The sequence below is a fragment of the Terrapene carolina genome, unplaced genomic scaffold (assembly GCF_002925995.2).
Source record: "Terrapene carolina triunguis isolate 2854851 unplaced genomic scaffold, T_m_triunguis-2.0 Scaffold612, whole genome shotgun sequence".
NCBI lineage: Eukaryota > Metazoa > Chordata > Testudines > Emydidae > Terrapene > Terrapene triunguis.
The window spans coordinates 1,439,674-1,456,231 of NW_020664963.1; the positions used below are offsets into that span (position 1 = coordinate 1,439,674).

Consider the following 16,558-nt stretch of genomic DNA (forward strand, 5'->3'; position numbering starts at 1 on the left):
AACCCAGTCATAGATTTATTCATAGATCCAGTCAAAGATGTATTTTAATCATTTCTGGTTTAAATTGAGATCCCTTCCCTTTATAATTCACTTATCCTCTGCCATTCCCAAGTCAAGGGTCGTATATACTGACCCAATAGCATATCTTGAAAACTAGAGCCATTCAACAATTTTAAGCATCATTTTCATTCTCAGTGACCAGAATTAGTAAAGTTTGACTACATTTATTTCAGAAGCATTTTGGCTGTAGAGCAGTGTAACTCGGAAGGAAATTATCAATGTCCTAGAAGATAAAATACAAGATGGGGTGGGTATTAGCTGGTGTCTGCTCTGGCCCTGAAATCACATGAGAGAAAAGGATGTTTGCCTTCTTAGCCGTGTAGGGCAGTGATCCTCAGACCTTTGTTGTTCAGAGGCTAAATTAGGAATCAACATTCCCCAAAACAGTCACAGCAGTGTGAATTTGTTGTTTCATTTACATATATATTGTCATAACTAGAAAGGGAAGAGTAACAACCCTCATGTGTACAATACTATAAAATCCCTCCTGGCCAGAGACACCAAAATCCTTTTACCTATAAAGGGTTAAGAAGCTCAGGTAACCTGGCTGACACCTGACCCAAAGGACCAATAAGAGGACAAGATACTTTCAAATCTGGAGTGGGGGTGCGGGGGAAGACTTTTGTTTGTGTGCTCTTTGTTTTTGGTGGTGTTCACTCTTAGCACTAAGAGGGACCAGACATCAATCCATGTTCTCCAAAACTTTCTGCACAAGTCTCTCATATTTCAAACTTGTAAGTAACAGCCAGGCAAGACGTATTAGTTTTATCTTTGTTTTCTCAACTTGTAAATGTTCCTTTTGCTAGAGGGTTTATCTCTGGTTGCTGTAACTCTGAACCTAAGGCTAGAGGGGGTTCCTCTGGGTTCTTTGAATCTGATTACCCTGTAAAGTTATTTTCCATCCTGATTTTACAGAGATAATTTTTACCTTTTCTTTTAATAAAATTCTTCTTTTAAGAACCTAATTAATTTTTCATTGTCTTAAGATCCAAGGGTTTTGGATCTGTGTTCACCAGGACTAATTGGTGAGGGGATATTCTCAAGCCTACCCAGGAAAAGGAGTGTAAGGGGTTGGGGGAAATTATTCTCAAGCCTACCCAGGAAAGGGGGATTAGGGATTTGGGAGATATTTGGGGAAAGGCAGAGTTCCAAGTGGCTCTCCATAAATATTTGGTTAAAAAGCTGGTAAAAATAAGCTTAGGGTGTCTTTCATGCGGGTCCCCACATCTGTACCCTTAAGTTTAGAGGGGGAGGCAATCTTGACATATATAATTATAATTAAAATAATAATTATAATTAAATTAATTATTCCCTAGCAAATATGTTAACTCAGTTCAAGTCGATTACTTAATTGGTTAACAACACAGAAAAAGCACATTTATTGGTTAATAACTAAATCACACAGTATTTTACTGTCTTCTGCTGCAAAAAGTCACAGGAGACACATTAAAGAGCCACTTGCGCCTCGAAAGCTGCAGTCTGAGTATCACTGATGTAGGGGGAAAACACTGTGTGATCATGGGGGACATGAATTTGAGTGACATATGCTGGAGGCCTCATGCTCTCAGAACGAAAACATCCTTGGAATTTCTAAGCATTATAGCTGACAATTTCCTAACTCAGAAAGTGTTGCAGCCCCACGGGGGATGCTGCGTTAGACCTCGTCCGAACAGATAAAGAGGAACTCAAAGAGAACATAAAGTTAATGGTAGCTTAGGTACAAGTGATCTTGACTTGATCACATTTATAATGCTCAAGCAGAATAAAGTCCATGCCGCCAATAAGGGAAACACCCAGGCAAGATTGGGTGATGCCCCGCCATGCCCGTAACACACACACTCTCAGTCTGCCTTGTCACTGCATCTGCCCTGCGCTGAGACACTGAGCCCGGCCAAACTCCACACCTGTGAAATTTAACAACCACTTTGTCCCCTTTTACAGCCCCTTCACACATGCACCCAGGAGACCCCCTAAACCTTTACATCCCCTTACCCCTATTAATCCCCCCACCTGTTCCTTATCCCATCTCACTACTGACCATCCACAGTGCCGGGCATTGCACGGACCCCAATCAAGATCTGGGCCCCATGGTCCCCAGGACTGCAAAGCCCCCAACTGAGATATGGGATCCCACTGTGCCAGACACTGCAGACATCCTGATTGACATGAGGGCATCACCCTTCTCTATCCCACTGTTCCCCATTCTCTTCACAGAGAAGAGATAGAACCGAGGAGTCCTGATTCCCAGCCACCCTCTGCTCTAACCACTAGATCATGCTGCCTCCCAGAAACAAACCCTGCAGCTGCAGCCCTATAACACACTATTTTCTCCTTTCTCCTGGCTTGTGGAATCTCCTGCAACTTACCCACGTCCTTGTTGTTTCACTGTGAGAGTGATGGATCCCAGTGTCTGTTGCACTGAATCTCACCCTTATACTCCATCCCGTCTGGGAGTGTGTTATATAGAGCCCAGACGGATATGGAGAGGGAGAAGTGGATGTGAAAATCCAGTAAATCGTTGGGCAAGGACAATTTCCTGATATCTGGCAATTAAAAGCAGAGGTCCTGCAGGCAAGGCACAGGTGGGGAGAAAACTGCACAAGTCCTGCTAGACACTTAGGTTGCACAGAAACTTCTAAGGGTGTGTCTACCTGGCAACTGAAAGTGTGATTGTAGCAAGAGTGGGGAGAGCTGTGCCAGCTTTATTCTAGCTAGTGTGGGCAACAATCACCTGTTCTCTTCATTCCCTCTGGGGCCCCTGGCATTGTCCACTGTCAGAAGACAGGATACTGGGCTAGATGGACCTTTGGTCTGACCCAGTATGGCTGCTCTTATGTTCTTATGTAACTTTCTGGGGTGGGATGAATGGGTTGTTTGGGTCCGGCTGACACCAACCCATATCATGGATGTCTGGAAAGACAATGGGAGCTCCAGTGACTGAACAATTGACACCGATATATGGGAAACTCCAGCAGGCGGAACATGTGAGCCCAGCAGGGCACTACAGGAGGATGGCAATAGACTGAGATTTGACAAGAGGCCAAAATAAGAGCTGATGAGGCTCACCAAGGATTGAGACAAAGGACAGAGGAAACCAAGATGGTTTCTAGAGCCACATGGCTTGGTGATCCCTGGCTTGGCCCGAACGGACTATATCTCAACCTTTGCTTGTCTCAGCTAACCTAAGGACTCCCCAATGCTGTGTGCAGGTGACTAATAAACCTTCCTCTGGTTTGTAAAAGCTGTCGGGAGTCATTGAAAATCCTTGCAGAGGTGCATTGATCCCTGAAGAGGGCAAAAAGTCTCTGAGCAGGAGCCTTCTTCAGCTGGACTCTCTGGGCAGAGCTCACAATACAAAGCAGGAGGGCTGGAGCCCAGACAGTCAGTCTAGGAGGTGGTGAGGCCACGTGGCCTGCCCTGAAGGATAAAAGTGACCTTCTCAGAAGGGTTCCTGCAAGGGACTGGTCCAAAGCTGGGGTGTAGCACCGACCCTGGGGATCCATGACAGTTCGTGGTGACCGGGCGGGCCCTGAATGCGCCAGCAGTATAAGTGACTTGCCAAAGCCAAAACAAGGTTAGTTAAAGGAAGCATCAAGAAAATGGCATGAATCCAGCCACCTAAGGAGAGAAGCACAGAACTGTGCAGGGAGCGAGGGTTAAGCATTGGGAGGTTAAACAAAGTGCAGCTGATTGCCTGGCTGGAGAAGGATGATTAGACCAAGAACCAGGTTCCAGACCCAGGCGGAGTCCCAAGACAGTCCAAGAAAAACAGACAGCGGCTATGGCAGGAGTAGGGCATCCTCATGGCCCGGATCCCCATCACCAGAGTTGGAACCGGGAAAATTGGAGCTGGAAAAAAGGAAGGTTCAGCTGGAGAAAAAGAGACAAGAAAACAATGAAAAGGCTTGAGCTATTGAGAGAAACAGCGAACACATGAAGGAGAGCAGTGAAAGCAGCAGCTGGAACAGCAGGAAAAGCAATAACGGCATGCGCTGGACACGGAGAAGCAGAAGAGCAAGAGGTTCCACAGAGTTGTAGGTGGGGAAAGACCATGGGAAGCCAATTCCTCCTTTGAGATAGCTTGCATTTTGAATAAGGATGATCCTGGGAACTGTCTCCACTATCTCACCTCCTTTCTTGGACCCAAAGCAATAGAGGGGGATGAATGGCATGGATACTGTGGAGTATGGACAGTTAAAAAGGGATTTACTGCTTCAGTTTGAATTGACATCTGAGGCATATAGGAAAAGGTTTCCGGGTGCATGAAAGACCAAGGATGTGATGTATGTGGATGTTCCCATCCTGAAGGGCTGTGGACCACAAATGTGGTCAAGGTGCTGGCGTCTCTATGCTGGAAGGTTTGTAGGACCTGCTCAGGTTAGAGCAACAGTGGGAAGTCTGTCCCTATGAGCTTCACATGTGGTTAGTGGACAGGAAGCTAAAGGATCTGCTCAGAACAGGCGAGTTGGCTGATGAGTTTGTGGACAGTAAATCCAATCGTGATTAAAAAACAAAGGCCCAAATCAGAGACCCAAAAATGGGAGTCACACGGGGCACCCCAGAAATGGGATTTAAGTAATTTCAAACCAGGGGTAATGGCTGATGGGAGTAGACCCGCTAGAAGGGATCTCAGGGACCCGAGGTCTAATATCTGTAGGCAGACAAGGCATATGTAGGAATACTGTCCAAGGAGTGAGACCATGGGGTTTGTCTGGGAGAGAGGGGCTCCCCCTTCCTCTGTCCAGATAAGAAGCCAGCCTGGAGTCCAACCTCCTCTAGTGTCCGCAGAGTCTGACATTTTGGAGGAAAGTCCAGGGCGTGCCAGTGGCATAGGATATGGAGGTGGATGGCCTCCCACCCAGGCACCAGTGCATGTCTCCTGTTGTGCTCTCATTGGCTGAAAGAAGAAGGCGATGGTTAATGGGGAGACATTCATGGGACAGAGAGACCCCTTGTCACATCCTATGTGGTGGAACCCCATCAGATGGACCTTCTGGATTAAGGTTTCAAATGGGTAGCCATTTACACCACCGATGGCTCAGACCCCGGTGCAGACACGGGTGGGATCGGGGTGGCTGGTAGTTCTGGTTCTTCATGATCCCACTTTTGGCATCTTACTTGGGAACGGCTGTGTCACTTGAAGACAAAACCTGGCACATGAAAGCTAAGGGCTTGGACCAAGCACTGACAGGCAGCCCGAAGGCTCAGACTGGAGGTGTCAGACAAAATGCAAATGGAGTTCCCAGCAGGGAGGAGGAAGTTTCCCCCCATGCCTCTTACGCAAGGGAAAGGCTGATAAACTCAGGGACCTTCCTGTCTGATAGCAGACACCTGAATCTGAGGGGGCAGAGGAACGGCCCCCACCCTTTCCACACAGAGCAGGAGATGTGAGTCATGCTGCCTCTGGCGTAGCCTCCTGATGCCTGGTGCTGTGACCGAGGGAGCACCTGGCCTCACCACACCCTGGGACACCAGAGATATGGCTGGGTTAGGACCAGCTTTGCGGGTGGACAAACCTACCTGGATCCTCCCAGATGCTCAAGGGGTCACCTCCTACTCCAAGCTAGGTGTAAGGGCTGCAGGCTGCAGCCAAGATGGCTAACACAGCTAACAGGAATCCTGGCTAACAGGAATGTGAGACCATTGCTCTCTGGCAGACCAGGTGGAGGGGGGAGGGGCAGCACCCCATCTCAGTTTCAAACCCAAAGGTTTTTGGGAGTGCAGGATAGCTCAGGGCCACATGACATCTAACAGACCAGACCTAAGGGAGGACATGAAACTGCTCTGTACAGTGCTATGAATCAGGCTGTCAGGGTCTTGAAAGCGCCTGGCAGGCCAGCTACCAAGGCGATGGGACATTGGTTTGGACACATGTGGATAACATCTGTGGGTTGGAGCTAGCCCTGCTCTCTGGTTAAAGTGACCCTGCTCAGTTCTATCTGGAAGGGGGAAGAGACACGACAAAGTGGGAATTTTTTGTAAGCTTTTGATGAACGATGCGCATGGCAGTGACGTACCTGACTAGGCATTGCTAGGCAGAGGATACAAAAGTGTTAGAAGCTGCTCATGAGGAGAGCAGGACAAATGAGGTGTAAGTGTCATGTAACCATCCTGGGTGGGATGAATGGGTTGCTAAATCACTGGCCGAAACTGACCCATATCTGGAAAGACAATGGGGGCCCTACTGATTGGACAATTGATACCTATCCACGGGTGTCTCAGGCAAGTGGAACTGGAATTAATTTGCAAACTAGATACCATCAGATTAGGCCTGAAAAAAGGCTGGGAGTGGTTGGGTCCAGGGCCAGCTCTAGGTTTTTTGCCGCCCCAAGCAAAAAATTTTTTGGCTGCCCCCCACCCCAGCCCTGGGTTCTCTCTTCCCCCCTCCCACCCACACCCCCTGCCACCCCAGCCCTGGGCTCTCTCTTCCCCCCCCACCCGCACCCCCTGCTGCCCCAGCCCTGGGCTCTCTCTTCCCCCTCACACCCCCATCCCCTGCCGCCCCAGCCCTGGGCTCCCCCCCACCAGTGCTGACTCTGCCCGCTCCCCCCTCGCCTCCAGCCCGTCCGGCGCTGGCAGGGTCGGGGTAAGCAGCGTGGCTCCCAGACCGTGCCACAGCCCAGGGTCCCTCCAGGACCAGCCGGGACCCGGGAGGGCAGAGCCGGGGGACCGCCCCAGCAGAGGGCTGAGGAGCTGGGGCAGGGTAGCCCCAGAGGCAGCGGAGCCCCGGAGAGCAGGACGCAGGCCCCGCACAACAGCGCCCCGCCCTCTATGGCCCCACTGCTGCTGCTGCTTCTGGCCGCCCTGCCACAGTCCCTGGGCAGCTTGGGCCGCTTCGCCCAGCCCCGGCTGCAGGGCTGGGGGGGGCGGCCGCCCTGCGGCAGCTGCAGGTGGCTCCGTGTGCCCCGTGGGGTGTCCCCCAGCCTGAGTGTCCCCCGCTTGAAGCCTGCCCCGCCCAGCCACAAGGTGTGGGTGCTGCTCCCCCGCAGCGCGAACCGCAGCAGCCCCAGGGCGCCCCCCGCACATGACGCGCTGCTGCTGCCAGGGCTGGCTCTAGGCTTTTGCCGCCGGAAGCACACACAAAAAATGGCCAGAATGCTGCCCTTGAAAATGTGCTGCCCCAAGCACGTGCTTGGTTTGCTGGTGCCTAGAGCCGGCCCTGGTTGGGTCATTACAAAACCTAAACTTAATTTCCCCAATACTGATTTCTCCCTACTGCTACTCACACCTTCTTGTCAACTGTCTGTAATGAGCCACTCTCTTACCACTTCAAAAGTTATTTTTCCTTCCTTGGTATCCTGCTGTTAATTGATTTATCTCATTAGACTGACCTAACACTTGGTAAAACACCCCCATCCTTTCATGTATTTATACCTGCTCCTGTATTTTTTACTTCATTCATCTGATGAAGTGGGTTATAGCCCATGAAAGCTTATGCCCAAATAAATTTGTTAGTCTCTAAGGTGCCACAAGGACTCCTCATTTTTTTTTATTGTGAACTCAGTGATGGTCTGCAAGAGGAGGTCTTTAAGATCTGGCAATTTCCTGCCATATCCTTGGCAGACCTGATTGAATTAAGTTTAAGTAGCTTCCGGGTCCATTCTATTCAACAATTGATTTGTGTGTTATGATGGGCCAGGACCGTACAAAGCCGCTCGAGGGGGAGATGGGACAGATGTGAGACCTGGGGGTTCTAAGGATTACATTGTTCAATGTATAGTGCTGGGGAGGAGCTTATGGTCATGGTACACGTAGGTACCAATGAGATAGGGAAGGATAGGTGAGAGGTCTTGGAGGTCAAATTTAGGCTGCTAGGTAAGAGATTGAACTCCAGGCTCTTCATGGTAGCATTCTCTGAAATGCTTCCAATCCCACACACAGGGCCAATCAGACAGGCAGAACTGCAGGGGCAAAATGCATGGATGAGATGATGATGCAGGGAAGAGGGGTTTAGATTTATTAGGAACTGGGGAAATTTTGGGGAAAAGGGGAGCCTATACAGGAAGGATGGAACCAGATTGCTGGCACTTAAAATTAAAAAGATTGTAGAGCAATTTTTAATCTAAGTCCTGGGGGAAAGCCAACAGGTGCAGAGAAGCAAGTGGTTCGTACAGAAACATCCCTTGGGGAGGATCTATTAATGGAGATTCTCTATGTCCTAATAAGGAGGAGAGGATGGAAGATGATAGGATCTGATGAGAAACAGTCAAATGAAAAGACTCCCATTCAATTACATCATATAATGGGAAACAGCTAAAAAGTGACAAATTTTTAAAGTACTTATATACTAATTCCAGGGGATGTTGTGAAGGCCAAGACTTTTAACAAAGTTAAAAAAATACCTAGATAAATTCATGGAGGATAGGTCCATAAATGGCTATTAGTCAGGACGGGCAGGGATGGTCAGGGATGGATTAACCTTTTTTGGGCCCTGTGCCAAACATATTTGTGGGCCCCCATGGGGGCAATGTTGCATGGCACAGGGGGTTCAGTCCCCAGAGCGAGGGGACAGCCAGGGGCAATGGGGCATGGCATGGCAGGGGTGGCCCCACTCCACCCAGCCCAGCGCGAGGGCACTATTTACAAACCGGCAGTTGCCAGATGCACAATGGTCCACCCAGCCCTATGCTGCCAGCATGCCCCTTCCCATCGGCGGTGGGCCCATGTCGTGCCACGCAGCCCCCTGCCCAACACTGGAATACCCCCCCCAATTCCCTATGGCCAAAGCCCTTCTGGACCCACTATGCCCTGCACCCCCCCCCCAGACCCTGTCACAAATGCACAGTGCCCTGCACAACACCACAACCACCCAGCACCCCACACAGAACCGCCACTCCCTAGTGCCCCAAGACACAGAGATCTTCTCTGCCCCCTCACAGCCCAGCACCCCCACCCAAGCCCTTTAGAGACCCACTCCCCGATGCCCTGCCTCCTGGGCCCACTCATTGGCCCTGCTGGGTGGTGACTGGGTCTGCCGTGCTTAGCTGCCAGCGTCCTGGGGTGGGGAATCACTCTGGCCCTTCGGGAGAGGCGCAATCAGCCAGGCCAGGGCCTGCCCCACCCGGGCTCTCTCAGGACCCACTTGCCTGAAAGGGCCCAGCCAAGCCCCCCACACTGATCCTCCCCTCCAACTGGCCGAGACTGGCCAGGCTTCTGCATCAGTCCCAGGTGGCTCAGCTCCAGGGAGACAGGTGGGGCCCCACAGGTGGTGGGAAGCAGAGACTGCCTGGACCGGTGATGCACTGGGGTTTAGCCAGGAGGCAGAGAGAAGTTGGCAGGTGGGGCCAGGAGGTGGAGAGGAGCCCTTGGCTGGCTGGCTGGCAGGCCGAGAGGAGCAAGTGGTGGGCAGTGTGGGGGGAGGGGGAGCCAGCAGGCTGGTGGGGTCTCAGAGCACAGTGCAAATGGAGCAGTCTGGGACCCCTTCTGAGCATGGGCCCCGCTCCATGGCACCACTGGCGCCATTGTAAACCCAGCACTGGATGGTGTCCCTAGCCTCTGTTTGCCAGAAGCTGGGAATGGGCGAAAGGGGATGGATCACTTGATGATTGCCTGTTCTGTTCATTCCCTCTGGGACACCTGGCATTGGCCACTGTTGGAAGACAGGCTACTGGGCTAAATGGACCTTTCATCAGACACAATATGGCCGTTCTTTTGTTTTTATGTTCTTAATGTTCCAGACAGAATGGACTTTTGGAACAACAATTGTTAAGTGGTTTTCCTGGGGGATTTCTAGGAAGAGTGAATACAACTTCCCCATGTCTGGTTAGGAAAAAAACGAGCTATTGGTAGCTACACCCTGAGTGGTGGGTCATTATCAGCTGATTGCCTGTTATGTGAGGCCAAGATCAAAGACCTGTGCTGTATAAAGGAAAAAGTAAATGATTCTTTGTTCCTAATTGGATACACTCACGAATTTGTAACCATGTGGAAAACCCAATTGTGGGTTTTGAGGGACTGACACCTACCAGAGCCCAGGGATGGAGCTAAGGGTAGCCTCTGGTACACTTTGGAGCACACGTGTCCGTTCTTTTATTGGCTTTAATGTTTTCTCTGTAATGCTTTCATCTGAAGAATAAATGAGCTTGCTTACCAAAAGCTGTGTGGTAATGTATAACTGTGGGCCATGACACTGGTCATAGTCTCTGGAGAGAAAGCAAAGCGCAGACGCGGCGTTTAGGCAGTCTGGCTTGCTGGGGATATATCAGTGTAGGGAGGGAACTGTGTAGCCCCAGTGAAAAAGCCCCAGTGAGGAGGGAGAGACACAAGTTTCTACCTAAGAGGGCTGACAAGGGATAGGATAAGAGCTGGCCTTTGGGGACAATGGGACAGAGAGAAGAAACCAAGACAGTTCCTCGCAGCGTGGCTCCAGGGAGCCCTGGATTTGCCAGCATGTTTTAACCATTGGTCCTCTATGCTATGGGAAGAACTTTCACATTGTGTGAGCCACTCAACTAATAAACCTTATTCAGGTTTGAAAAAGCTGAAGGGTGTCACTGCAAACCTGAACGGGTGCATCAATCCTAAGAGGGCAAAAAAGTCTCAGAACAGTGTGTCTATCTCATCTGGATGCACTGGGCAGATCTCATGCTGTGAAACTTAGGAGCTGGAGGCTTGGTCTCGGAAGCATTGAGGCCAGGAGGTCTGTCTCGCCAACTTAGCGCAGTCCACACCGGCGCTTAGATCGGTGTAAGTTACATAAGTTTTACCAAAGTAAGCGCTAGTCAGTGTGTACAAACATGAAGAAGTCTGCAAGGAGCAGGGTGGTGATAATGAGCCAGGGATGCATGACTGCGGCTTGACTCACAGGGAGGAGAGAGACCATGGGAAGCCCTGCTTGTCAAGTCCATTAGTCTCTAGGAGTACAAGTCTCACTTATAGTGCATGAGGTCTTGGATTTAAATCCCCAGTGAACGTAATTTTTTTACAAGGCGGAACAATAGTGCAAATTGCATGCAGGAAGAGGCTGGAGACAGCGAGGATCAGAGGGTGGCAGGCAAAGGCACCCAGGGTCAGAGTGATTTGGAAAGTCCTGGGAGGAATGCCAATTTGTGGTGTCAATGGGGTGGGAGAGCTGGAGTGAGTTGAAGAAGCACAGAGGGGTCAGGATTGGGGTGTCAAAAGCCAACAGGAGTTGGGGTCCATTACGGACTTCTGCTTTTTGGGTGACACCTTCCTCGCAGTCTCTACATTCATCCCTGGACCCCTTCATACAATATTCAGTGAGTGGCAAAGAGGGTTTTCAGAGATGAGATTGGAACCCGTGTCCCCAAACAGACTAGAACTTACCACGTCCATCTTAATCGCTCAGCCTCCCCGGCAGCTGGAGTCTCCACTGGTTTTCGCCCTGTTGGTCTAATGGGGGATTCTCACCATGGGTGTGTGCAGGCAACAGTTCAAATACTGACTAATGGGTGCTGCTGCTCAGCAGAGGGTGAGGGATGCAGTCACTGCCACTGTATCTCTGAGGCAAGAAATGCATGGGACACAGGTGGGTCCCAAATCCTTCCCTTGTGTTATCTCCTCCCATTTCACTCTGCTGCCAGAGCCACTGCCCCTCCAATTAGCCCCTCTCTCCCCACTGCTCCCACCCACTCCCATTATCCCCTCCCACACACAATGGTCTCAAAACAGCAGAGATTATTATTTGTATCAGATGGCAAGTCAATGCACCAAACAAGAGCAGGGCCCCCTTTGTGCCAGGAGCTGAACAGATTCCAGATGAGATCAGGGTCCTATTTTGTTGAAGGTTGCAGAGATCCTGGCTATCAGGGTCCTCCCTTCTCTAACCCACAAGACCACACTCCCCTCCCAGAACCGGGACAGAACCAAAAAGTCCTGGTGCCCAGCCCCCCCTTGTCTAACTCACTATATCATGTTAACTCCTAGCAGATTAGCTCAGGAACAGAAGAAGATATCAGGGCTCCCAGGTTCTATTCCCAAAAATGTGGTAGAGGTTGTTGAAAGCACAGAGACTCTCCCTGGAAAAGAACAACACATTTCATGCACACACCGGTGATTGCTTTGCGGGTATCAGTTTATTGAGTTTAGGAAGCAAAGAAAATTGCAGACAAAGGGGAAATGTTCCAAAATAATGTGGAGGATAATGACACATAGCAGTAAATTGTGATAAATATGAGGATTAGCCATGATCAGAATGAACATGCAATAACAGAAGGGTGACAGTGATGGCTATTTCTAAAGGACATGTTTTTAGATGGTTGTTTGTGGCAGAAGGGAGTGCAAGATGGGGAAGGGGTGGTTATACTGTATAATGGACACTAGGAGTGGAGACACATCAGCAATCAGACCAATGTTCAGAGCCGGGTGAGGAGTGGGGTGTGGTGGCCAGTGTGGAAGGGACAGGGTGGGATTAGAGGAAGCTGCAGGTCCCCCCTCCCCCGTCTGCTCTCTACACCGAGGGTCGGAACCTAACGATCCGCACAAGGCGCACAGAGAGCTTATTCCTACAGAAGACGACAATTCGGCGGGTTAAGGGTGTCTCGGTATAAGTGCTTCTGTCCGCGTTAAGTTTGCAGACGGTGAGCCTGAAGCGACGGATGCTCTGACGTTGGTTGCCAATGGAGGGTCTCCCGCCCGTAGTGCAGACGTTGTTGATGACTGCAATGCGCGCGTGGATGAAGATGTTGTTCTTCTTGGCTAATCCCCGAGCACTTGTTTGCAGCTCACAGTAAGTGGTGTTGGTGGTGGCTTGGGTCTTTGGGTTGTCCCAGTGCCGCCTCAGGAATCGGTCGTTATTCCAGGACTGGGACTGCCCACTGGCCAGAGCTAGCCAAGCCCCCAGCAGGACAAAGGACAGCAGGAGCGTGGGGTAGGATCCTTTGAGAGCCATGGCCGTGTCTGGATCAACCTGCAGTGGGGAGTGGAGGAGATGGATGGAGACAGCGCGGGATGAGGATCTGCCTCCTCCATGGAACCTCCTGGGCCCAAACCCCTCCCCCTATCCCATTAACTCCTCCCACCCCACTCTGCCCCCAGAGCCCACTACCTCCCATTCCCCCTCCCACCCTGCTCAGGCCCACATGCCTCGAAATAGCAGAGTCATTACAGAAGAGCGAGAGCTCTGCTATTGTTATGATAAAGACCAACCCAGGGCCCAAAACTAAAATAAAAAAGCCAGGATGTATGGCTCCACTCTCCCCATGTCTGAGGCATTTCTTACTTGTGGGAAACATAATCTGAGCACAGCAGAGTATTCAGAAGTTGATGAAACTATTTCTGAGAAGAAAATAAATGACATGTGCAAATACTCGTTGACAGGGGATGGGTGCAAGAGTGGGCTTTAATGGGGAAGAGGGGTTTGGATCTGCAGTTAGTGTATTTGGGAAGGGTAAATGGGCATGGGTGGTAGGGGAGATTAGAGAGGTTGATGGCTCAGATAAGGGGGAGGGGAGAAGATGGGAGGGAGAATGTGAGGGGTAGCAGAGGAATTTGAGGGTTTTAGGGTGGGGTGGCTGTCAGCCCTGAATTATCCCCTTCTGTCATAAGTTCATGGAGGATTGGTCCATCAATGGCTATTAGCCAGGATGGGCAGGGATGATGTCCCTAGCCTCTGTTTGCCAGAAGCTGGGAATGGGCGACAGGGGATGGATCACTTCCTGGTTACTTGTTCTGTTCATTCCCTCTGGGGCACCTGCATTGGCCACTGTCGGAAGACAGGATTCTGGGCTAGTTGGACCATTGGTCTGACCCAGTACGGCCGTTTTTATGTTCCTGGATTTGGGAGACCCTGCTCCTCTGGTGGTGTATGAGTCCCTCTCCCTGCCCCTCCATGTGAGCTGGGATCTAGGTTGGGGGGAATGAAGGTAATACAAATTTAATCTCTGAAATCTATGATGTGAATAGCTTTGATACACCTCGCCCCTGGGTGGGGTGGGGCTGTCAAGGTGAGTGGGGGAGGGTCCTGGTTTGGGATGGGAATGGGAGGGAGGATGGAAATATTGGTTGAGGGGCTACATGTTGTGGGGAAAAGGGGGCAGAAAGAGAGAGATACACCAGTCTTCTCTTACACTCTTGATGTTACTGTTTCCAGCATCGAATACAACTTTCAAGGTTCTGGGACACAGATAGGCTTGGAAGGAACAGATTTTTATCAGTCAGTGTTGGCAAATGTCAATTTCACCACCCACACACAAACTGGCAAACAAATATTCCCATTGAGAATAATCTAAATGTACCAATAGGCAAAGTAAGATAAATGCTGCTTGACAACTTAATTAGAGGAAGAAATCCAGTGATTTATTTTTGAAATTGGGTTGTAACAAATGGATAACAATTGGATATTAGGAAAAGCTTTGGATATTAGGAAAAACTTTTTCACTCGGAGGGTGGCAAAGCACTGGAATGGGTTACCTAGGGAGGTGGTGGAATCTCCTTCCTTAGAGGTTTTTAAGGTCAGGCTTGACAAAGCCCTGGCTGGGATGATTTAGTTGTGTTGGTCCTGCTTTAAGCAGGTGGTTGGACTAGATGACCTCCTGAGGTCCCTTCCAACCCTGATATTCTATGATTCTATGATTAAGTGAATGAATAGTAAATATAGGCATGATTCGCTGATTTAAGAATATTTACTTTGTATATTTTGACATGGAATGCTGGCAATTTGTGACTCAACAATTACAAAGCTTTAACTTCCATGTCGTGTCTTAGGTAACTGTCTAAAGCCTCCAGAATTTCCCATGGCTGTGAAAACGTAAATTGATAAAAATGTTAAAAAACACTTTAAACCCCATAATTTTGCACAGCTGTGAATATTGAAATAGATATTAACAGAAAAAAAAGATAAAAATAAATATCGATATTATCGGTCGAAGTTATAGGAACTGAATTGTGCCAAGCCTAGATGTGGGCCATGGATGAGATTTCTTACACCAGCCCTGTTAACAACTCCACAGTTATAACATATTTAGGAAGGATCAAGCATGCCAAAGGGGAGGGAGAGGGAAAAGATATTGCCTTTTTCCAAGTCTCTGATAACTCAGAAGGAAATGACCTTCAAGGTTAATGGATCAATGTCCTGGCAGATAAAGCACAAGATGGGGTGGGTGTTAGTTGGTGTCCGCTACAGACATCAAAAACACAAGGGAAAAGGAGGTTCACCTCTTTAGCTATCTAACTCTGACATGTAGGGCAGTGACTCTTAGACCTCAGTGGTTTAGGAGCCAAATTAGTGATCCCAAAAAAGCCACAGAAGTGCGAATTCATTGTTTAATTTACTATAGTACTAATCATATTTAAACAGTATGACAGAGAAATATTTAGTTTTTTTATATAGCTATATTATTCTCACAGCAAATAAGTTAATAACTTAGTGCAAGTTGATCGCTTAATTGGTTGTGACCGCATCTTGCTTGGTTAATAACTGAGATTAGTTAATAATTAAATCACAGAGTGTTTTAATAGCATGTGCTGCAAAGAGCCACTGGAGAAACATTAAAGATCTACTTGCAACTCGCGAGCCACAGTCTGAGTATCACTGCTGTGGGGGGAAAACATTGAGATCTTGGGGGACTTAAATGTTAGTGAGATATGTTGGAGGCCTCAATCTGTCAGAATGAAAACATCCTTGGAATTTCTAAGCATTATAGCTGACGATTTCCTAATTCAGAAAGTGTTGCAGCCTCCATGGGGGAAGGCTGCGTTAGACCTCGTCCGAACAGATACACAGGAACTCACAACAGGACAAAAAGTTGATGGCAGCTTAGATACAAGTGATCATGACTTGATCACATTTATAATGCACAAGCAAAATAAAGTTCACGCTGGTAATAAGGAAAACACCCAGGCAAGTTTGGGCAAAGCTCTGCCATGCCCGTAACACACACACTCCCACACTGCCTCGTCACTGCACCTGCCCTGGGCTCAGACACTGAGCCTGGCCAAATGCCACACCTGTGAAATTTAACCACTTTGTCCCCTCTTACAGCCCCTTCACACATGCACCCAGGAGACCCCCTAAACCTTTACTTCCCCCTACCACTCATCAAATTCCCAACCTGCCCCATAGCCCACCTCACTACTGACCATCCCCAGTGCTGGGCACTGCACAGACCCTGACCAAGATCAGAACTCCATGGTCCCAAGCACTGCAAAGCCCGCAACTGAGATCAGGGCCCCCATTGTGCCAGGTGCTGCAGAGATCCCAACTGACATGAGGGTAGCACCCTCCTCTATTCCACTGTTCCCCATTCTCCTCCCATAGAAGAGCTAGAACCCAGGAGTTTTTACTCCAAGCCCCCCACACACCTGCCCCGCTCTAGCTACCTCATGCTGCCTCCCGGAAACAAACCCTGCAGTTGCAGCCCCATGTGACATTTTTCTCTCCTCTGTCCCAGCTTGTGGAATCTCCTGCAACTTACCCAAGTCCTTGTTTTTTAGCTGTGAGAGTGATGGATCCCGGCCTCTGCTGAGCTGAACCTCACCCTGATCCTCCTGCCTGTCTGTGCGTGGATAATATAGAGCCCAGCTAGACATGGTGTGGGAG

At 49.5% G+C, this 16,558-nt stretch overlaps 1 protein-coding gene across 1 annotated transcript; it reads right to left on the minus strand.

The window, feature by feature from the left end:
- Positions 1-12,469: 12,469 nt before the first annotated feature.
- LOC112116157 (ribonuclease-like) lies at positions 12,470-12,910 on the minus strand. Its single transcript, XM_024213487.2, has one exon. It carries the CDS (start codon positions 12,908-12,910, stop codon positions 12,470-12,472), a length of 441 nt encoding a protein of 146 aa, XP_024069255.1.
- Between the last annotated feature and the right edge of the window lie 3,648 nt (positions 12,911-16,558).

Coding starts and splice junctions, on each gene's coding strand:
- LOC112116157 (XM_024213487.2), bottom strand. CDS start 12,910: ATGGCTCTCAAAGGATCCTACCCCACGCTCCTGCTGTCCTTTGTCCTG.